This window comes from Ziziphus jujuba, chromosome 1, assembly GCF_031755915.1.
Source record: "Ziziphus jujuba cultivar Dongzao chromosome 1, ASM3175591v1".
In the NCBI taxonomy this organism is placed as follows: Eukaryota; Viridiplantae; Streptophyta; class Magnoliopsida; order Rosales; family Rhamnaceae; genus Ziziphus; species Ziziphus jujuba.
This window is the reverse complement of record NC_083379.1, coordinates 46,239,176-46,261,625: the sequence shown is the minus strand read 5'-3', so window position 1 is coordinate 46,261,625 and position 22,450 is coordinate 46,239,176. Positions and strand designations below refer to the sequence as shown.

The 22,450-nt window shown below is 34.1% G+C and overlaps 5 protein-coding genes across 14 annotated transcripts; 2 read left to right on the top strand and 3 right to left on the bottom strand.

The window, feature by feature from the left end:
- Window positions 1-69: 69 nt before the first annotated feature.
- On the bottom strand, window positions 70-6,815 carry LOC107408013 (uncharacterized). 7 transcript variants are annotated; one of them, XM_016015364.4, is made up of 16 exons: window positions 6,651-6,815; window positions 6,056-6,306; window positions 5,848-5,976; window positions 5,531-5,738; window positions 5,206-5,352; window positions 4,509-4,583; window positions 3,876-3,947; window positions 3,715-3,786; window positions 3,198-3,269; window positions 2,978-3,049; window positions 2,495-2,566; window positions 2,044-2,115; window positions 1,538-1,681; window positions 1,142-1,213; window positions 761-907; window positions 70-653 (listed from the first exon to the last, which is right to left on the bottom strand). In XM_016015364.4, exons 2-16 carry the CDS (start codon window positions 6,251-6,253, stop codon window positions 469-471), a joined length of 1,737 nt encoding a protein of 578 aa, XP_015870850.2. In that variant the 5' UTR covers window positions 6,254-6,306; window positions 6,651-6,815; the 3' UTR covers window positions 70-468. The 7 variants fall into 7 exon arrangements, with proteins under 7 accessions (XP_015870850.2, XP_024935020.2, XP_024935024.2 ...); XM_025079252.3 differs by having other exon boundaries at window positions 6,061-6,306; XM_025079256.3 differs by having other exon boundaries at window positions 6,061-6,290; window positions 6,651-6,807.
- A 1,717-nt stretch (window positions 6,816-8,532) lies between these two features.
- Window positions 8,533-11,913, top strand: LOC107407423 (uncharacterized). Its single transcript, XM_016014709.4, has 10 exons — window positions 8,533-8,971; window positions 9,216-9,281; window positions 9,411-9,591; window positions 9,729-9,925; window positions 10,314-10,364; window positions 10,455-10,546; window positions 10,718-10,827; window positions 11,193-11,287; window positions 11,436-11,540; window positions 11,644-11,913. Exons 1-10 carry the CDS (start codon window positions 8,621-8,623, stop codon window positions 11,779-11,781), a joined length of 1,386 nt encoding a protein of 461 aa, XP_015870195.3. The 5' UTR covers window positions 8,533-8,620; the 3' UTR covers window positions 11,782-11,913.
- Window positions 11,914-13,777: 1,864 nt separating this feature from the next.
- On the top strand, window positions 13,778-17,805 carry LOC107407606 (phosphopantothenoylcysteine decarboxylase subunit VHS3-like). 3 transcript variants are annotated; one of them, XM_060812637.1, is made up of 4 exons: window positions 13,778-13,916; window positions 15,230-15,312; window positions 17,066-17,124; window positions 17,227-17,805. In XM_060812637.1, exons 2-4 carry the CDS (start codon window positions 15,250-15,252, stop codon window positions 17,540-17,542), a joined length of 438 nt encoding a protein of 145 aa, XP_060668620.1. In that variant the 5' UTR covers window positions 13,778-13,916; window positions 15,230-15,249; the 3' UTR covers window positions 17,543-17,805. The 3 variants fall into 3 exon arrangements, with proteins under 3 accessions (XP_060668620.1, XP_024925670.1, XP_015870398.1); XM_016014912.4 differs by lacking the exons at window positions 13,778-13,916; window positions 15,230-15,312 and adding an exon at window positions 16,338-16,601; XM_025069902.3 differs by lacking the exons at window positions 15,230-15,312; window positions 17,066-17,124 and having other exon boundaries at window positions 13,787-13,916.
- A 156-nt stretch (window positions 17,806-17,961) lies between these two features.
- On the bottom strand, window positions 17,962-18,843 carry LOC107407536 (triphosphate tunnel metalloenzyme 3). The gene has a single exon (XM_016014830.4). The coding sequence runs from the start codon at window positions 18,793-18,795 to the stop codon at window positions 18,091-18,093; it is 705 nt and encodes a 234-aa protein (XP_015870316.2). The 5' UTR covers window positions 18,796-18,843; the 3' UTR covers window positions 17,962-18,090.
- A 1,605-nt stretch (window positions 18,844-20,448) lies between these two features.
- LOC107407545 (uncharacterized) lies at window positions 20,449-22,412 on the bottom strand. 2 transcript variants are annotated; one of them, XM_025073788.3, is made up of 3 exons: window positions 22,221-22,412; window positions 21,268-21,836; window positions 20,449-20,880 (listed from the first exon to the last, which is right to left on the bottom strand). In XM_025073788.3, the coding sequence occupies exons 2-3, from the start codon at window positions 21,769-21,771 to the stop codon at window positions 20,743-20,745; spliced, it is 642 nt and encodes a 213-aa protein (XP_024929556.2). In that variant the 5' UTR covers window positions 21,772-21,836; window positions 22,221-22,412; the 3' UTR covers window positions 20,449-20,742. The 2 variants fall into 2 exon arrangements, with proteins under 2 accessions (XP_024929556.2, XP_015870325.2); XM_016014839.4 differs by lacking the exon at window positions 22,221-22,412 and adding an exon at window positions 22,002-22,211.
- Between the last annotated feature and the right edge of the window lie 38 nt (window positions 22,413-22,450).

Below are 22,450 nucleotides of genomic sequence, written 5' to 3'. Positions count from 1 at the left end.
GGGACTACTTATATCCATGCAAATATAATTTGTACACAATCATATATAATATGGTTGAAGGGAAATCAATTGACAAATTACTGATCGAGTGGCTTTCAATCAATTAATAAACTAATGTACTGTACATAATCAACACATGGATTAAGAAATGGTCCGAGTGCCTGAGGATTATGTACAATGCCCTTTCGACTTTTAAGACCAAAGTTCCAGAGAAGAGGACACCTATGACCCACCCATGCTTAGGAAGCTTATACACATTTTCTTCCAATATCCCCAACATTGTATGATTCAGAAGAAAAGCTTCACATAAAAAAGCACAGAGACAGAGATTATTCAAAATTCAATCCCACAAAAGCCATTTTTTGGAACCCCACTCCCAACTCCAAACTCCATACGATCCACCCAACAATTGTCTTCTTGCTTCAATAATGTTATTTATATATACACTTACTATTTGTCCCTCCATAACTACTCCGGTCGGAAGCTTATCAGATTAGGGAGGTCATTTGATTGAAGCTTCTTGATGTCATTTGCTGTCACCTTGCACGACTCCAATGTCAGTGATTTTAAGTTCTTCAGTGTTTTCAGATGTCGGAGTCCTCCACTGGTGATACGCGAATTTGACACATTTAAAGACACCAATCCTGTTAGCCCTGTGCATTTTCATGGAAAAGGATAATGATATAAGCATATTTAAAAGCAGATAAAGCAAGAATAATTATTATGCCTAAAAATAAAAAACATAGTTCTAAGGGTCTACCAGAAATCAACTCCAAGGTTTTATCCGTCAGGTTGGAGTTCTGTGATAGATTCAACAACGTCAGAGATGAAAGGTCCTTAATATTCTTTATGCCAGCATCAGTCAACCATCCACCACAAATTTCCAAGGATCTCAGGTTCTTAAAGTCTGATCATCAAAAGTATCATCGTGCAAAATGAGAATCAATCAAAATCTTTCTAAATCCAAAGACTTCTAACAATCCCAAGATTGTTGTTTATGAATTCAATATGCACCCTGATTTTAACAGTTTTGAGTGATGCAGTGATATGCAAGTATAAAGATGGCCAGTCATCCAGAGAACAAGTTATATAATCTCATCACTGTGCCTAATTAAATCATCATAGGGTTAAAAGAACATACTTCGTAAATAGCTCGTTCCAGAATCTGTTATACGAGCTGCAAAAAGATCCAGATGTGTCAATGAGGTCAAACCTGCATTGTTGTGAAGATTATGAGTAAGCATGCAATCCACAAAACCTGGCTCACTGTAGCATTCAAATCGCAATTCTCAAGAAACTGGTTGTGAAAGAAGCCAGTGATCTCAATGACTCTCCACTTGCTTTTTCGAGAAAATGGAATACGCCCATATCTATATGCAAGTCTATGACATGAAAAACTTTAACAAGCTCAAATTAACTTCATGTCGGAAATACTTTTAAATATTCTTCTAGTGGAAAAATATTGTCAATGGCAACAAACCGCGCATCAAGAAAACAAACTGTGCATTGAGATCCTATACCCATCTAATATACATACTTGTAAGAGCAGCAAGTCCACCATCTGTAATTTGGCGAGCATCCAAATTAAGTGATTTAAGAGATGAGAGACCAGAAAGTTTTCTCAATCCACTATCTGTAATTACTGTGAATGAAAGATTTATACTCTCCAGATGAACCAAACCTACATTAAGCAAGTACCACAGGATCAGCAAATAAAAAGTACATAAATGCAATATATCTATCTTATAAAATCTATAACGAATGTGTCTACCATATCCTGAAAGCAACAATATTACCAAAAGTATCCTGAAACCAATAACGGATTCTCCATAAAAGATTTATTAATGTCAATAACATCATAAAATTTTTGGAACAATAGAAAACATGCAGCTAGAAACAAAAAAAAGGTAGAAAAAATTAAAATGAAAGAAAAAGGTAAAAAACTACCCAAGAAAAGTAAAACTAAATCTATAAAATACTGAATATAAACTAATTGCTGTGGTTGGTATTATGTAAACTATGAATGCAAGGAAATCTTCTAACCAGATAAATGGCGGAGCCCATTGCTTCCAACATCAGTGTCAGACAGCTCCAAACATTTCAAACGGTGAAGGCCTGAAACCAGATGATTTATACACATATATAAGCAAAAGCTCAAACCCAACGATGGCAATATTACAGATGGTAGACTCAGCTGCTATGAGTCCACGTTCTGATGCACAAGAAACATATTTCTGTTTAACAGATTCTGGTTCAGAGAATTTGAATCATTGGTCTTTTGCTACAAATCCACTTTCTGATGGTGACTCGTTTATTTATACCAAGGCCATCATAACAAATTATAGGAGACCTTCTAACATAATAGTAGAAGAAAAACTGTAGTCACCAACATCTTCTATCCTAAAAAGCACAATACGAAAGGGCATGTTTCCAATCTCATCACTTGCAAAAATGCGCAAAAAATATATATTACCATGCATTGCTGAATGCTCACCTGTCAGGTTAACCAGGCCATCATCACCAATCCTACAGGAATCTAAGTTCAAGCTCTCCAGATTTGCCAAACCTGCTTGAATCAAGGTCAAAATTTTACATATCAGACATATTATCCAAACGGACATCCTTTTTTTTTTTTTTCAAAAGAAAAAAATTATATATAAATTGAATATCTATCTTTTTTTTTATTTTTTAAATAAAATTATTTACGGCCTTTTCAGTACTTGCCTTCGGCCCCCAAGCAGGTTAAGCCAGCCTCGTCCAGAAAATTATTCCAGACAAGTAGAATGGAAACTAATATCCATCATCATGCTCAATAATAATAATACCATTCTCCAACTACTAATACAAATAATAGATATCAAATTGCCTTCATGTTCAGGCAGCAGAGAAAGGAAATCATTATTATTCTTAGATTTCTCTTTCATTGAAGAAAAGATAACAGAAAATCAAAGAAGAAAAAAGAATGAACAGTCATTACCTTTTAAGTGCACCAAACAAGCATCTGAGATGTCATTGAATGCCAAGATTAATACTTTTAAATTCCCAAATCCTGCATTGAAAAAGGCTTGCTATGAATTCAATATTACTTTACGCTTTCCCAAAAAATAAAATAATGAACCACCAAACATCCTAGACTACTTTATTCAAGACTCGAGTATCTTCCAAGAAGTCATTTAATGAGTATCAAAATTACTTACGAGAAAACATCTCACATCCACTGTCAGACAGACAACATCTACTAAGATTCAGATATCGCAGGGCCGCAAGAGCTGACACCGAAACAAATTAATACATAGAAGTAAGATATCAAGCCAATAAAAAAGGAAATAAAAGATTGAGTAGGTGAATAGTTTGGGAAAGTGAGTTAACTTCCTATTTTTGTATTTTGCTTCTTTCTTAATATGTAGTGAATTTAAAAATGAAGAATCTGTAAACATAGTATTACACATCAGAAAATGATCAGATCATCAGAGACTTATTTAGATTTCCAACATGCATATGTGAAACCTCAATTTGTATCACACAATACAGCTGAGGCTTTATGCAGTTCCAGGAAAACTCAATCACCGCCGAAAAATAGAATCAGTAAAAATAATTATACACACAAAATAAACATTTAAATGATTATGATATTGACAACATTTTGTAAATCCTATCACTATCACAACAAAGTTGATGCTTCCAAATACGTCAAACACTTGAGGAGATGCAAACCGGAAAGAGAATCCAAGCATGCAGCAGTAACTGGGCATCCTTCCAAGTTCAACAAAGAAAGCTTATGAAGACCTGATACATAGTGAAAAAGTGATGCATGCATAACTTATCATTAAAACGCTGAAGATGTTACAAATAATTTTTTTGACATAATAACATACCTTTCAAGTAAGAAATGCCATTATCAGTAACTTTACAGCAGGAAATTTGTAGTCCCTTCAAGTTTGTAAGCCCTGAAAAATAATAGAATAAGTAATTTCCTGAATAACAATTTGCACAAATCTAATTATCATTCTACATGAATTTACATGCTGACATAGACACAGCTTTCATATGTCCTATTTAAGAACACTTTCATTGAACAAACTCCACCTTATAGCAGGATATATGCGTTTGTGTATCCATCTGCAAAGAGAGGAATCTGCACTGTATGTAAAATATATGAGGCATACAAGATACACCTTATACATATGTCCAACAATATATATTTCAGTAATTCCCAAATCCCAAATGAGGATGGACAACTTCACAGCTTCTGAGGAAAATAAGTCACCGATTGCAGAGACTAGAAGAAAACAAGATTTCTGAATACATTGCTCAACTAAGGGAAGTAAGATATACTTGGAGGATACATTCATGCACAAAAAGAGAGGAGAAGATAGGAAAACACTACTCTTAACAAAACTATAAGAGGAAACCACCAAAGAAAAAATTTAATATAAAATAAACTGTAGAACTGAAATTCATGCAATTTTCACATTTCTAACAGAAAGACAAGACAGTATGCAAGTTACCTGCAAGGCTCGTTATATCAGCATCTGTTATGCAATTGCACCATTTAATATTAAGAGATTCCAACCTCGTTAAACCTGTATAATGGTATACAAAAGACTTATCAGCTAAATAATATATATGGTCAAAATTCTACTTTTACAGTAAGCATATGGAGTGCTATCCTGAAAAATTACACAAAGCAGTTCAATAAAATGCCACCAAAATCTCAGCAATTCATGAAGAACAATAAAAACTAGCAAGTCAAAAAGTTAATTCCTAACTATTTAATGCTGCAAATCATTTAACTTAATTTTAAATATTAATATCAAGAAAGAATGTAGTTTATTTTAATGCACAGAGACGAGCCATGTCTGCCACATGGTGGTAAAAATTGGTAAGTGTAAAAAGTCCCTCATCCAATTGTTAATTGCAGAGTAATGTGGTGTCCTTGAAAAATTCTCTAATAGTAAGCAGTCACATCACGAACTGTTTAACATGACAAGAAACCACTAACATACATCCACTTTCTAGATGCTGCTCCAAGTCTCAAGCATACAAAATGGTTGAAAATATGAAGAACCCGGCGTACTTGGAGTCTTCAAATGCATACAACGTTAAAAAATTTTAAAATATTACATCTGACATACAGGTTCTGTTAAGTGCACAAGGGGTAAGAAGTCTACCACTCAATTGAAAGTCTAATAGAGATAAACATGCCTTCAAGATGAACAAGTCCACCATGGATCTTAGGACATCTCTCCAGATCCAACTTGACCAAGTTGACTAGGCCAGCAAAGGCACTCATTCCTTGAGCAGTAATTGCATTGTTTCTTCTAAAACTTATACTTGTCAAGTTTGAGAGACCTGAAAAATTCAGTTACCATCATGCACATAATCGACATAAAATCCTTGCAAGGATTCCACCTCCTTTTTTTGAAAAAACAAAAAAAGAAAAAAAAATATAAATTATATTACTAAAATACTTCTAAGACATTGATAGGGAAACGCAAATCATATATGTAAAATCAAAAAGAAAGACTACCGCTGATGTGTTGAAGCCCATGGTCTGAAATTTGGTCACAATAATTAAAATTTAATGCTTGGAGATTTGTGCAAGGCTTGAGATGAACCAATCCATTGTCTGTAACATCAGAACCAGACAGATCTACAGAAAGTAGAGATGAACCCTGCGATGTAATGACATCCATCCAACCATCATCCACTCCAGGACATTCTCCCAAGTAAAGATCCTGTGAAAAAAAGGAAAGAATGCTTCTGTATTAGCATGATTGACTAACAAAAGATTAGAAACACAACAGTTCAAAAAGCCAACTTGATGAATCTACTACTGTGAGCTACCTGCAGAGCACAATCGCGAAACTTTTCAAGGGAAACATCAGTAAGACGTCTAGAATATACCAATTTGTTTAGGATTTGCTGACTAATATCCCTTGGCAGCATAGAGAAGGTTTTATAATTATCAATGTCCTGAAAGAAACAAGAAACAATGAGCATCATCTGAGATATAAATGATCCTGGCCAACATTCAATCTTAAAAACCTAATACCTCACATATTTTATGGACGCACAAGTCCATGAGGGATAGGCATTTCCCTGTACCCAGTTGAATATCTGTAGCAGATCGACTGAATGAGGTTGCCAACCATTTCGAACTTCCACTTTTGCTATATCTTCTAGAAATCCCTCCATGTAAATTATCTTCGTCCTCTAGTTGGTTTCTCTTCCTAGAACAAGCTCCCCCCATCGAGAAAATATCTCGTAATCAATACATGTCATAAAACCTGCAGGAGTACATTACTGTAAAATAGACAGCATGGCATAAGAATTCCAGCACCATTAACCATATAGAAAAATTCCTACGATTGAAAAATAAATATAAAAAGTAAATGAAAGAAATTTCACACGCTAAAAATTAAAGGGAAAAAAAAAACAAGACTTTGCTCGTCTAACTTGTGTTGTATATTCATAAAAATGAATAAAAGATTCAAAACTGAAATTTTTTTTGTTAAAAAAAAAGAAAAAAAGAAAAAAAAAATCCAACCAACTATTTTCCATGGAAACAAACAGACAGTAACCCACCAACAATAAATAAATTAAGGAAAAAACGAAGAAGAAGAAGAAGGAAAGAGCACTGGCTCTACCAGAACATGATCAAAGGTCTAAATTTGGATTCTCCAGAAGAAGAGCGAGCGATGATCAGAAGCCTGCGTAATCACTGACTTGTAGCGCGAGAGAGAGAGAGAGAGAGAGAGAGAGAGAGAGAGAGAAGCTAAAAGACTGAGAAGGTAGAGTGGAAAGGTGCAAGGTGGCTTACGACCAAGCCTATCTCTGAGCCAACGGATGGTGGCCACGTGGATGTCGTCTATCATGGTACGGAGTTTGGTGGTATGGACAATGGGATAAGAAAGGAAGTTTTTTTAATCTCATCATGAAATTTAGAAATGGAATAAATTATTTTAAAATATCAAATAAATAAAAAAATCTAAATAAGAGAGAGAGAGAGAGAGAGAGTGGGTCCCAATAAGTGGCGTTTATCCATTAGCGTTGAGGTGCGCGTGGGCCCCACCAGACGTTGCGTGCTTTCGGACGAGTGTGCACCCAGCTTTTCTTTTAAATCCCTTTGGGGTTTGCTATTATTTGACAATTACTTTATCTTTCAATTACCCAAATTAAACAATTATTAGCATTTTAATCATTATCAATTATCTAATCTTTTGTGATTACAATTTTAACTTACATAGAAAGATATGTCAGCCCAATAAAATATGATTATCATAAATGGTGATTTGTACAAATTTTCATTTTTTAACTTTATACTATTTCCAATTTCCATATTTGTTTTCTTTTTTTTTTTTAGGTGTTTCGTAAAACTTTTTTCCCCCCTTCTTAATTAGATTTTATTTTTTTAAGAAAGTAACTGGTACTTCAAAGTATTTGATCCATGATAATAATGTTAAATTTTTTTCTGTTTTCCATTTTTAAATGTTTTATAAGAAATATCTTCTTCTTTTGCCCATCAATTGTTTATGAAAACGAAAGCACAAAATAAATGTTGGCACCGCTTGTACTTTTTAATGAAGATTCATATTTTCTTTCATAAAAAGTAATAATTATCCATATTTGGTGCATTGCGCTTAAAAAGTAATAATTATCCAGAATTTCAAGTGTATTGCTTTGTAAAAAATTGTAGTATTTATTTCCACATCAGCTCGACATTCTTTTTTCCAGTAAAGAAAATTTTAGACTTTTTGATGTTCAACCGGATGAGTAATTTTTGGACTTTTATAAGTGATTTTAGACTTTTTATTTTTGCTTTTTTCCACAAAACAAGTCTTCTTAAAGAATTAAAAATTATATATAAAAAAAAAAAAAAAACATTGGAGGACAGGCCAATGGTTTTTGACCTATGTTTAAGGGAAGAGTATTGCTATTGCTATTGCTATTTGCTAGCACAGATTGTTCTCTAATAGAATGCATGTTAATTTAATAAAAATTAATCGGTTTTATTTTATATTTTTTAATTTTTTTTAAAAACTAAAAATTTAATTCTTAAAAAACAGCTTATTAAATTGTTATTTTGCATTTAAAAATCCATGAATGATGAATAATAATAATTATAAATAATGATTTTTTATAATATCAAATTCAAAATGGATGATGAATAATGATGACAAGAATACTTTTTTATTTTTTTTAATATCAAATTCGAGTTCTCATAGTCATTATTATGAATTATGGTATATGTCTTGCAAGCAGAGCACTGTTATTGGTGCATTGGAGGATGTGGAAATTGTTATCCAATCATTTTGCATGTTTAAGGTAAAGATGATTGAATTACAAATTTTTTTTTTTTTCTATGATTTGAATTCGCGCTTTTTGTAAATACTCCGCTTTGTTAAAAAAGAAAAAAAGAAAAAAAAGAGCCCTGTTATTGGAAGATAAATAAGAAAATGAAAGAGCCAGGAAGTTATACTTATACCACTCTTTGATATAAATAGATTTTTTTACATAAGAAATTGAAATTATTTGTATATATTCCATCTGTTCGTTATCTCTCTATCCATCAATTTCTTGTGTCTAAAAATCTTAAATCCCAAAAAACCCCCCAGCCATGTCCATGGCTTCTCTATCAGCCGACCTGGCTACCACCATCCTTGGCTTCTCGTATCGACGCCCCAATTCGCTTTCTCGGCTCCAAGCCACACTGCTTTTCCCTAATCTCTGGAGACCCAAGTCGCTCCATTTCCAATCCCAAACTTTAAGCTACCACTCCAAGCCGTTTCGCTCGAGTCTCGTCGCCGTCGACTTCTCCAAGCCCAAGAGAGGTTCGAGAAGGTTCACAGTCGCTTCCACGGCCACAACGACGTCGCAGAGTGAAAGTTCTGATGTTTCCACCACCAAGATTCCTCGTGATGATCGTATTCCTGCTACCATTATCACCGGCTTCTTGGGCTCTGGGAAGGTACACTTATTTTTTTCTTAGTGTTCTTATGCTATTATAATTTATGGCCCAAATTTCCCAATTTTGACAACATGGGCAAATTTTAACTATGAGTGGGAATAAATTCAAGTAGAATCATAAAAAAAGTTTCGATTTTTTCTTTTTCGCCAATTATTAGAAATGTAGATATTGAATTTATACCAAGGCTACTTGAAAGTAATTTTTTGGATTCTTATATTACCGCTTTATATGTGAAATTGAACAGACAACGTTGCTTAACCATATATTGACAGCCGAGCATGGGAAGCGAATTGCAGTTATTGAGAATGAGGTATTAACATATAGGGGTTTGAAGTCCATCCCGTATAATTGTCCTTTTTATTCTTTCTTCCAGATAGTGGATCGTTGAAGTTGTATATATGTAATGTGTAATTGTCATGGCCTTTGGTTCATTTTGTAGTATGGTGAGGTAGACATTGATGGGTCTCTGGTTGCGGCAAAAACTACTGGAGCCGAAGATATTGTTATGCTGAATAATGGCTGTCTTTGCTGCACTGTGAGGGGTGACCTTGTGAGGATGATTTCAGAATTAGTTAATAAAAAGAAAGGGAAATTTGATCATATCGTTATAGAGACCACAGGTAGGAGTGATGATGAATATTGTATTTAATAGTTTATGTATAACTTTAGGGAATGCACTAAAGGATAAATCCTTAAGGTTTCTTTGTTCTCTATCATGAAACTTAGTACTACATGATATTTGTTTTGTTATCTGCAGGATTGGCAAACCCAGCACCCATCATTCAGACATTTTATGCTGAAGACAACATATTTAATGATGTCAAGTTAGATGGTGTTGTCACTTTGGTTGATGCTAAACATGCTGGATTTCATCTGGATGAAGTTAAGCCAAAAGGAGTAGTAAATGAAGCAGTAGAGCAGATTGCTTATGCTGATCGTATTATTGTAAATAAGGTACTCATAACTGCAAACTGGACTCAGACTGAGTAATTTACTCAAATTGTGTTGCTATAATTTTTGAGAGAGTGGACCTAAGTTTGTTTTATCCTGGAATTTGACACTTTGTAATTGTGGGTGACGTTCTGCAGCTTTTATATACTATGTGTTCTCAGCTGTTTTAAAGTTGTTTAAATGCATTTGGAAATAAAGTAGTTTGGCACTGGTCGTACCTTCTTGACTTCCTTTTCATGTTTTTAATGGTGGAGAAGTTTCTGCAACTTCCCTGTTTCAGAGTTTATAACCTTAAGATATTCTAGGATGTAGGATGAAGATATTTAACTGAGAAATAACATGGATTATGGTTATGCTGAAATGCCAACTGATATTTTTCCTGTTCTGGCAGACTGATCTTGTTGGGGAGCCAGATATCGCTTCATTGGTCCAACGGATAAGGGTCAGTATCCTAGTTCTTTAATTATTATTATTTTAAGGATGCTTTAATGAATATTCGGATTTTGAATTCTATCATTGTTATTTTGTATAGAACATCAATCACATGGCTCAACTGAAGCGGACAAAGTTTGGAAAAGTTGACTTGGATTATGTTCTTGGCATTGGAGGCTTTGATTTGGAGAGGTTATATTCATTCCCTTTTGTTGTTACTTAATTTACTAGAGACCATTCTTTGATAACAACTGCTGGTTCATAGGCTCTGCTCATTCTTTGATTTGTATGCTCTAGACTATGAATTTCATTAGATTCTTGTATGTTTATCTCTTGTTCTAATATTTACTGTGAACTTTCCAGGATAGATAGTGCTATTGATACTGACAGTGCAAAGGAAGATAGCCATGATCATCATGATCATGAACATGACCATGAACATCATCACCATCATCATGACGATCACAAGCATGGTAATTCCATATTGATCATTAAAGTAGATAATAATTTTGCATATGTTTGGTTTTGTCTCTAGAATATGTGGGTTTGAGAAGGAAAGTGGTTGTTGAACCAACATTCTAGATATTAATGAAGATTACTGCCAAAAGGGCTCTGCAACTGACGCTCTCCCTCATCCTCATTCTGCCTCCTGTGTTCTCTCATATCCTTTATGCTCTTTTCATGCTTTTCTTTTTCTGCTTGCTCAAATAAGGCTGTTTTGGCTTATTTACTAAATAGATAATTATATGTTTTTCCTTGTTAGTCTTGATTATTCAGTGGCACCATAATTTTATTGCTATCTCTGTCTCTTAATGTCTGTTGTTGGTATGATATGCAGAACATCATGATGGCCACCACTCCCATGACCACACTCATGATCCTGGTGTTTCTTCTGTCTGCATAGTTTGCGAAGGGAGCTTAGATCTTGAGAAGGTTTGTACTCTTGACATTTTGAATAAAAAGTGACATAAGTATACTGTCTATCGCTGCTAAGTGGTTATTTTCTTGTTGATTGTTTAATATAGAAAAAGAAAAAGAAAAAGAAATTATATTAATGACTTTGGGCTAAAACATTTTTCAGGCTAATATATGGCTTGGTACACTATTGTTGGAACGGAGTGAGGATATATACCGTATGAAAGGCCTTTTATCTGTTCAGGGTATGGACGAGAGATTTGTGTTCCAGGTGAGTGAGTTGACATGTAAGGTTGAACTGATAGTGGAAAGGAAATTATAACCTGCTTGCTTTTTATATTAACCAAGGACTAATTTCGATTTGTGTGTTTCAGGGAGTGCATGACATATTTCAAGGTTCACCTGATCGGTTGTGGGGTAAAGATGAACCAAGGGTAAACAAGATTGTTTTCATAGGGAAGAATTTGGATGCACAAGAATTAGAAAAGGGTTTTAAAGGCTGTTTACTGTGATAGTTGAATTGTCACTGTGTCTCTCTTTCCCTCACAAAATTGAGAATGAACATTATTACAATATATATAATCTGATTAGTATAATATGTATGACTGTGAATTGATAATCACCAACAATTTTTCCAGCTGTCTCATCTATTCCACAATTACGGCCCCAACCTTGTTACTAAAATGTTTATATTATGGCCTATTTGAGTTATTAATTGACCAAAACACTCTTTCCTCCTAAATATTATACAACGTTAGATAAATATGTATACAACGAATTGTTTGCGTTTCTGTTTTCTGTTTTTATGTGTCATTTATAAACGACTTCTTTGCTGCTCTTTCCCCAGTAGGAAGATGATATTTGAAATAGGTTTTGAACTTAATATAATGAATAGCAAATGAACAGCAAATGAACAGATCGATCATTAAAGACAAGATAAGTTGATAGTTTCCATCTCGTTATATCAAATTAGAAAGTATCTTTAATAATATTTTCTGCCATATCCGGGCAAGCTAATCTATATATTTATAAATTTTATACAGACTGTTAGCTTCTTCAAGTTCATCTTGGTTTGGTAGTTTAGAAGAAAATGTCATTCATTAGGTATTAAAACGATGATCATAACTCCAAAAAACTCATTAACCCCAGCCCAACGAAGAGAAAAGTTAAACAACCATTCATTTAAATCAAAAGTAATTTATTCAACATTAATAATACTGATATACATGAGTACACGCACAAATATTACATAGATAATTACTGATTTACCGAATACACACACACATGAGTGCACGCATTGATAATGATATATTATATATATAGTATTGTACTTGGATTATGTTAGGGAGGTGTAGCAGCACAAGAAGTTGCTCATCATCCAAAGCCTAATCTTATTATTATTAATCCTCCTTCTCATCATTATCCTCAGTTTGACAATGCCAATACAAATGTAAAGATGGTATTTATATTGGCAGTCCTCATCGTTATCCTCAGTTTGACAATGCCTATGCAAATGTAAAGATGGTATTGATATTGGTATTGCCGGTATGAAGCTGTGCAATTCAACACGCATAAAGCGGTTTAATTCTGCGTTTTGCTTATCCAATAATGTCCCAACCCTGTTACTCTGAATGTGTTTTCACTCACTGTTGGCCACCCTCTGTTCCTTTCCCTCCCTAACACCTACAGCTTCTATTTTATATATGACTCATATAGGGGAAGAACAAGAGCAAAAATAATCCAAGGAAAATTCTAAGTACTGTTTAAATCTTATATATCAAGTGCTAATTACGTGTTTTCGCAAAATTTCTAAATATCAGCTGCATTAATTCCCAGTGTTTATATTTTAATCTTTTACTACATTTATATCAATTTGACTCTTAATCAGATTAATAATCTTTTGGCTTCTCCTATGTATGGATTAATGAAAATACTGGGAAACAAGAACCAATAGGGACGATAAAAAAAGATCCGAAGACTCCAAAATTTATAACTTGCAAAATTAGAGAAGATTGTACAAAAAGGAAAAACAATATATACATATATAAAATATATGATCATATAATATAATAGCAATTTATTGTTATTATTATTCTTCTCTATGGGAAGAAAAATGCTTGATTGGTTGTTTCTAGTGAACTAATGATATTTGGGTACAAATTAAATATTGATATTTAAAATTTCAGAACAGTATCTCTCAAATTTCTTCTAAAATTCAGTTAAATCTATAAATATTTTATTTAACCATGTCAACGGTGTTTTATACGCACATTTCATTTCATTAGGATCATTCTTAAAACAAATTCTCTCTCTCTCTAAAAAAAAAAAAATGAAAAGACTTGGAAACAGCTGTAAAATATAAATTACCAAGGGGCATAGGCGTCCAAAGCAAAATGTCTGTCATGCCTTGTAACGCAAGCAAAGGGCAAGCGAAACCAGAGAACAGTGGGTTCTCTGCTTATTAATACAAAATTAACCAGCAAATTAAATCACCTCTCTCTCTCTCTCTCTCTATAGCCCTCTATCTCTGTCTAAATCTCTCTCAGGTCACCATGTCTTGGTCTTCGGCGGAGGAGCAGAAAAAACAACTGGCCGTATTAGAGCGCTCCTACTATTACGTGGACGGAACAAAAATGCACAATCTGAGGCAAGCCACTTACATCCTTGTTTATTTATTTATTTTTAAACTTTGGTGCTCTAGCAATTTTACTTGCCATTTCCATGTTGAAAAAACCCAACAAATCTGAGGTGTTTGCTTTGTTTTTTTGGATACTGGTGTGGGTGCTCTTGTGTGGATCAACTTCAGAAGCTTGATTTTGCGTTTTCTTCCACCAACGCCATCTACTACCTAAATCTAACCTAAGCTAACCAATTTCTTTTTATTACTTATTTTTCTTTCCTGTTTAGAAATAATCCATGAAAGATTGAAAGAAAGCTTCTGCAAATGTTTGAAACCAGTTTATTAAGCAAATGTTCGAAACCAGTTTATAAAGTGCTTTTTTTTGTTGGTGAAGTTGGTGGATATTTATTTTATTTTATTTTCTTTTTGGTTTTTGTTTTTAGGGCCAGAGTGTAATCTGTGTATTGTTCAGTTGAAGATCTCACAGCTGGTGTAAGGCATCTGATTAGTTTTTAGAACATTAATGTCGTTAATTTCTGTTTTAAAATGTAGCTTTGTCCATTTTCAGTTCAAAAATATTGACTCCAATTAGGATCTGGTTTTGTTTTGCGACTGGATATTGATGTTGGTTTCATTCTTTCTGTTGTGGAGATCAGACTATATGTGTTGTTATATTAGGCCTGAATATGTTGAGTAGAATATATTCGTGTCTTGTTTTTTTACATGTCTCCTAATTCATAAACCATTGTTTTAACTTAAGGTGCCTTCATCAAAATGGATTTTTATCTGCTATGATATGTATGCCAAAAAGTTTTTATCGAGATGGAATATGTAAAATAGATGAAGAAGCTGTAGAAATGCATATACCTAAACACACACACACACATACATATATATATATATATATATGCACATATAAAATGTGAATATGGTTTATGGAGGATATAAAATATGAACAAAAGTGAGAAAACTGAGAGCATCAAACTGTACGTTCTGGTGAATACTAATTAATCTCTTTAAAATTGATTATACAAAGTGAGGATGACATTCGCTTCCTACCTAAGTCCAATGGAATGGGAAATTACTTTCTTTGTTATAACTTGTAAGCATTAGGCATCTCATTATGTCATCAAACAAGATTCAAACTTATCCAAATTGATCAAATCTGGCATTACTATCCAAACTATGCTTTTGGTCTGTTTCTCTTAGTCTCTCAAATTCAAGCATCCTTTGCCATTTTTTTGGTAATAAGCACCTTTTGCTTTGATTTGCTTTCTATTAGCTTTCGTATACTTTATTGAGTACCAATCACAAACAAACAACCCACTGATATCTTTCAGGGTATGGAATAGAAATACTCATGGCTATGCCTTTCTCGGTCTTTTCCTCTTCTAGCCTCTTCCTAATGGTCGGACTAATAAGGGTAAGTTGACTTCTATCCTTTTGCACTGCGATGCTTTATGCTTTATCTTTTAGTCCTTAGCATTCAAACTCCTCTTCCTACCTTTCCAAACTCCGCTTCCCATTTTCCCAAGCCATACGCTGCCTTAGTTGGACGTTCCAAATCTAAGTTGGGCTCGCTTAAATCCTATCTTTTGGGCTTTCAGAGTCCTACCAGAAAGTTAGATGGATGATACATTTATTTTGCCTGTATGGAATATTACTTGTGCCAATTGATTACCTATCGTCAAATTCCTGCATTTTCTATTTCTTGTGTTATCTTTCTTTTTCTGACGTTGTTTAAGTTGTTTGCTTTTTTTTTTTATTTTTTTTATTTTTATTTTTATTTTATTTTAATTATTTAATTAATTATTATTTTTTACTTCTGTGACATTGTTAATTTGTTAGCTTTTTTTGGTAAATTGTTAATTTGTTAGTTTAAGTTTGCATTGTGTATATATATGTATATCTCAGAAAATTGTGAATTGAAATTTGATATATTTACAGGTAATAGTTATAAAAAGTAAAATGCTGTTAGGAATAAGGAAATAATTGCAAAACTGCCTTTACTTCTTAAAGCTAGAGGTACAAAAAGAAAAAGCGGTTTAAAGTACAATATACTTTGCATAACCAACCAATGTACGTATATATCGATTGGGACAAACATAAGTAACAATATTAGCAATATATATATTGATAGGTACAAACATAATTAACAATGTACATATATATTTTTTGGTTATAACAATGTACATATATATTAGAAGACTTTTTTATTTTTGGGCTAAATTATTTTATTGAGAGACTAGGAGAAAGCAATATTAGTTTTTTATTTTTTGAGATAAGCAAAATTAGAAGTTGCAAGTTAACAACCAAACTCCAAGATGAAAGAGACAAAAATTGAAAAAGAGAAGTGAAAACCCTAATCTTTGTCTGTCCTGTTCCCTCGTTTTACTGCCCCCAAACTAAATCCTGAATGATTACCCACCCCCCACCCCCACAAGAAAAATAAAATTAAAAAAAAATATTAAAAAAAAAAAAAAAAAACCCTGACCGACCACCCAAGCGGGGTATAACTCCAATGGTCCCTTTTTCTGTCTCTTTCTCTGTATTTTCATAAAGTTATACAAAAATCTCTCTAGTGTTATGGAGGTGCAGGGTCTGTACAACAGTGCTCTTAACTTTGAGGCTAATGTATTGTCCATGGTGGAATCTTTGGTAGTGGAGACTGCTCTGCTTGCTCAAAAATCCCTGCTTGGATTTCTCTTGGTGGTAAATTGTTGAAACCCTATTATATGCTTCTGAAATTTTGTTTATGTGGGTTGGGGACTAAAACTTGTGATGTTTTTCTTTTGATTTAAGGATGTTTATGTCAATGGCTTATTTTCAATGCACTTGAATTTTGTGATTTTGGGGATATATTTCTTTATGAGTTGTTGTTAATGGATTCTTCCATGTTTACTTGGTTTTGGATGATGCTGCGAAAAATTTTCCATGATTCAACGAATAAAAATTGCTTTTTTGTTGCTCGCTCTTTTGCTGTGGATTTGGCTTACTTGTGCTATATGCAATTGCACATTCATAGTCTTTATGCCTAAGACAGAAACATTAATTTCCCTGTTTCTGGATTACTATTACTAATCAAGTTGAGGTAGGATTTATTTGATATGCAGGCTTACTTGAACATATTTTGCTTTTTGTTAGTCAACTTGCTTTAATGTTTTGTCATTCAACAGATTAGGTCACTGCCAGATGATAATATTGCTTTTACCAATTTAGTTGGAAAAGATCAGAGGTAGAAAATAACTTTTTAGCCTGTGCTGGAATTCTTTGTTAAAGATACTTATAGGGGTGGATTAAGAAGTAATTGAGCAATGCATATGTACCTGCGTTGCAGATTTCCAATGGCTGAACTTAACAAAGTAAAAGAGCCTGTCGCTGAAAATAAGAATGCTGGTGAAAGTGAGGACAATGAAGACGATGACCACGATGATGACGAAGATGATGATAATGAGTCAGGAGATGATAGTAATGATGATGATGATGATGAGGATTCTGATGATGATATTGAGACTAATGGTGATGGAGGAAGCGATGATGAAGATGATGACGAAGATGACAGTGATGATGACGAGGATGATGATGATGAAGAGGACGATGATGAAGATGATGAAGAAGAGCAACCCCAGCCTCCTACCAAAAAGAAGAAGTAAGAGACGAGACAAGCATTATTTGGTAATCTTGAGGGGTGGCAAGAAATTTATTGTTCCTCCACTTTGTTAGAGATAGAGCATCAAGTTTGTTGTTTTAGGTGGATTCTTTCTTTTCTCATACTTTAAAATTTCCTTTTTGGTAATTATATTGTCTAGAGTTCACAATGGCTCTCAAACATCTGAATGCCAATGAACATTCTCAAACTAGTAAAATGTTATATAAGAACCCTGATATGAACATATCTGAAGCTCTTTCTCCTTGATGAATGAATTTGAATTGTCAAAGCTCTGATAAGTTTCTTTTTTTTCAAATGTCAACTAAGAAGACCAGTTGCAGTAGTAGTACTTGTAGTTGTTGTAGCTTGAACTTAAACATTAAACTTCATAAAAGCAGACAACAAATCTGTGCAAATGCTGAATTCACTAAGTATTCAGAAACTTATTTATTCATATAGATTACAGTACACCATCATGCATCAATAATTTCAAAGCTGAGAAAGTGGCTAAAAAGTTCATAAAGCAAGCAACTTTCAATTGCTCCTTCACTTTCAGCTAGGCAACTTACGGGATCGAAACACGGCGAATTTCGAAGCATCAGAATAAGAGAAACCAATCCCATTCTGCTCCATGTACTGCTCCAACACCTTCTTGTCTCTTTCCGGATTCAAGCTTTCACATTCCAGCTCGTAGCTCGTCCCGAAATCGTAATTCGTCTCGTCTAGCTCTAGTTTCAATTCCTTCCAATTGTACACTGCCCTCACGTTCCTGAATCCGCCCAAGCACACCAACCCATTTTCTCCAACCCCATATTCTTCTCTCACCCGCTTCAATACCTCCGACGAGTCCACCGCCAAGAGCCGCCACGGCTCGGAGACGCAGGCTCTGCCGAGGGCAGGGTCAAAGGCTTCTTCGTGCTCCTCCATGCGGCTTATCCCGCTTGAAATGACGGGTTTGGCTTTGAGTGACAGAACGCAGTGCGAATTGTCGTTGTAGAACCGGAGACGGAGAACGGCGAGCTTGGAGGAGAGCTCGGCTTTCGCCCCGTCGAAGAAAATGTTTTCTTGAAAATGGGTCTTTGTGTGGAAGGGTGAGAGGAGGTCTGAGAGTTTCTGGTGAGAAGTGGAATCGGAGAGGCGGAGTTTCACTTCGACTTCCATGTTTGGGCTCTGATGAATTTTCCAGGATTTGTTTGGCCCTTTTGTTATGGTCGCAAGAAAAGTTTTATAGAGTTTCATGTGATTTTTCCCTCTCATTTTCTCTGCGATCAAACAGCATTTCTATTTTACATTTTGAGTGGTGGAGGAAAATACTGATAAACCCACGGAAAATAAATTTATTATTTTTTTTACTTGTCCAATGGAACGACGTCGTGCCGGGGCAGAACAGCAGATGCCTCATTTTATATGCCACTAGATATATTTTATTTCTTTTTTTTAATTTTTTATGCAGTGTCAGAAACAGAAAGAATAAATTTTCATATGGTTGTTTGTAGTCGTATATGGAAAACCTTCACTGCACGGTACCAGCTTTCCAAGTTAGGATTTGAGGTAATTATTTTTTGAAGTTCACAAGAAATCAAAGTTTCCGAAGAATAAAGCAATATTCTCACACATTAGGAGAATATCCTTCTATTTATTGCACACAAGATACATCGAATTTGATCAACCACAGAATTATGACCAAATTCACCATTTTATATCACGTTAAGCAACTTACTTCCTTTTTATTATATTGGATTATTAGACAAAAATTAAGTAATTGACATAAAAATTCATGGTCAAATTTGGATAAATCATGACTCAATGATCAAAGGGACATTTAATTATTTAACGAATTGTGTAAGCCTTGGAAATAAATAAACACCAACTAAATGTGTTTTGCTGTTAGCAAAATATTGATAATTAGATATCCACATGAGCACGAAAATGAAGATGCGACATCATGAGATCAAACATATTATATATTAAGAGATAAAGATTGGTGTTCTTCTGTCTGTCTCAAACGCCAATTCATATTTTATTTATTTATTTTCTGATATCCTGAAGGGAAATTCAGATAGCATTGGATATGGAGAGAAACAGAATTCTAGCACTATGGATTATGTTGTTGGCACTGATAGCCTCTTGCTGCATCGGTTTCATTGTAGCAGCGTTGATACATATTTTGCACCAAGTCCAAAAGCGACAAGAACAACTATGGGTCAGCATCGCCATTGTTAGTCTTGCAATTTCAGCCTTTGCATTTTTCTCGTTCATTGTTCTTTCTTGCATCAGTATGTTTTACACAGACGACAATGATGTCAAAGTTGCACCTGCTCCTTCTCCTGCCCACCAGCCTCAGCCCGCCGCAATGGTTTAGACTCAACCATATGCATTATATATGAAGATTGCTGCATATAATTATTGTTATTTTCACTACTATTTAGTTATTGTTATTTCCATATTTTAGATGTAATTTTTCGCTCATCCAAACGAAATTTAACTAGACGTCTTGTAAAGTTGTCTTGATGAGAGACTAACAAATTAGACATATATACATATTATAATTTGTTGTTTCTTAGATTTTCCAACTAGTACTGTATATCATATACTTGCACAATACTGTAGTGTTTTAATCCTATATGCTGCTTTATACAAAAAAAAAAAAGTGAGATGGATAACATCTAAAACAACCAAGTATTTTTGCAGCGCCATTGTACAATAAAATAATCCATATCTTTTAGTTTTTCTTTTAAATGATAAGGCGGACAGATAACATTATCAGGTAAGTATTTTATATTCCTCTCCTATTCTTGAAACTATATAAAATTAATTACCAATACGAGAAATATATAAGTCAGAAGACTGCTTTTATCCCCCATAACAAGCAATTGATTAAAGATAAGGAAAAAGAAAACACTTCAGAAGGGCAAAAGGACATCATCTTAATAATTTCAACATCACCAAAAGTTTCCTCTGTATAACAAAGTAAATAAGTACATAATTCTTATAATATGATTTTTGCCTACAATTTATTGTACTGATATCTTGATGGGCCATGGCACTGAATATATAAGTATATAGTAGGTAGTTATGTATGTATGTATGCATATGTATGTATTATAGTTTTATCAAACAGTCTCTTCAAGAGAAACAGTTTGATCCATCACGGTGAACTTGAGGAGAAAATGCAATTTTGTGGGTCATTGCAGAAGGAAGCAATCATCTATCTGATAGTAAAAGCAGTTCTTGAGCAGCTTCTTCCACTGTCAATATGTTGGCTCTGAGATCTCTGGTGACAAGAGAAGGATTTGGTTGTGGCTTTAAAATTTCTGACAAACTCGTTCCAACTCTCACATCCTGTTGATAAAACCCAAATTCATCCATTACCATCAGCTCTCAAAAGCCATAAATGCTATATAAGCAACTAATAAATTTTTAACTCATTCATCATATCTATATATATATATATATCTTTGATGTAAAAACTTACTAGTTCACTGCTATCAAATTGTTAACTACCAATTCTTATTGTCAATGTAGTATACCAAAGCATCATTACAAAAGATCTGCTTTGGTGCTTTTTATTATACTCTTATCTAGCAGATGTGAAACATAGTACATAAATCTGCAAATCTGGCAAAACAGAATCTAATGAAGGTGCACAACACTAGCCAATGAAGAAGTATACGATCACCTTGTTTTAAAGAAACATAAAACAGAATAAATTAAGGGAAAGAGGCACACCTTAGGGCCGTAGACAGTTGAATTTCTATCTGCAGAATTTTCTCCTATTAAGAGATTAGCGGAGAAAAGGAAACCATGTAATTGCTGAAACTGCCGATAAATCTCATTCATCAAACTATTTCTTTCTTCCATACTTGCAAACAATGTTTCCTTCATAGTTTTTGTTTCTTCTTCAAGAATTTTTAACCGCTTCTTAAGCTCTTCAACTTCACTACTCCACAACTCTGCCTCCCCTTTAGAACAGTCCCCAGCGGTACTCTCTTTGCCTTTTAACCAATTCACAAGCAACTTTGCTGATTTTGAAACCATTGAATCTCTCAACGGTTTTTTACCATTTGATGCATTTTTCTCCAAACCAAACTGCCTCACTTCTGTTTTTCCTTCTCCGATTTCGTATGATAATCTGGAATCAACACAGAATTCATCCTCGCTATTATTATGTTTGTTGAGTATTGGAAGCTGCTTTATGGCTGAAAGAAATTCTAACTCAAGATCCATTTGCATTCGTGCCAAGGACTTCTCCACAGTTCCACAGCAATGCCTATGTCACCTTATCAGCTTTCCCTTGTCTAAAGATTGTGCACAAAGCAACATAAAGTAAGAAAAAGCCATGACTCTTCACAGACTCTTTTGTTTCTTGTCAAATATCTAAACATAAATATATGCATGTGTATGTATCAGAGCAGTTAGTAGGAGAAGATGGCAGCAAATTAAGAAGAATGATGTTTACTTACTTGAGGGAGTTGCAGTGCAAAAGGAAAAAAAAAAGTTTTGTTATATTATATTTTGCTTTTGTTGCAAGACAGAGGAACTGAACGATATGGGCTATGGAGAAGAGAATGAAGAAACCACAAGTGAAATCGAGTGCATTTTGTTCCCTCATGTGCATCATAAGGAAAGCAAAAAAAGAAAAGGAGCGAGAGGAAATTGCCGAGTACTTTTTTGCTTTTTACCTTCATTTTTATGTTTTATCTTTATTTTGGGGTGCTGAGAAAGAGGAAATTGCCGAGCACATGCACGAAGAATGTCGTTATTCTAAACCTTTGTAATATGTTAAGGTTGTGATTGATAGAAAGTGTCGGCCACATTTAACCGGAAGTTGGTTTTGGTAACAAACAAAAATTCACCGCCAAAGTCATTTTCATGCTTCCTAGGTACATGGATCATAGCATCATCAATAACC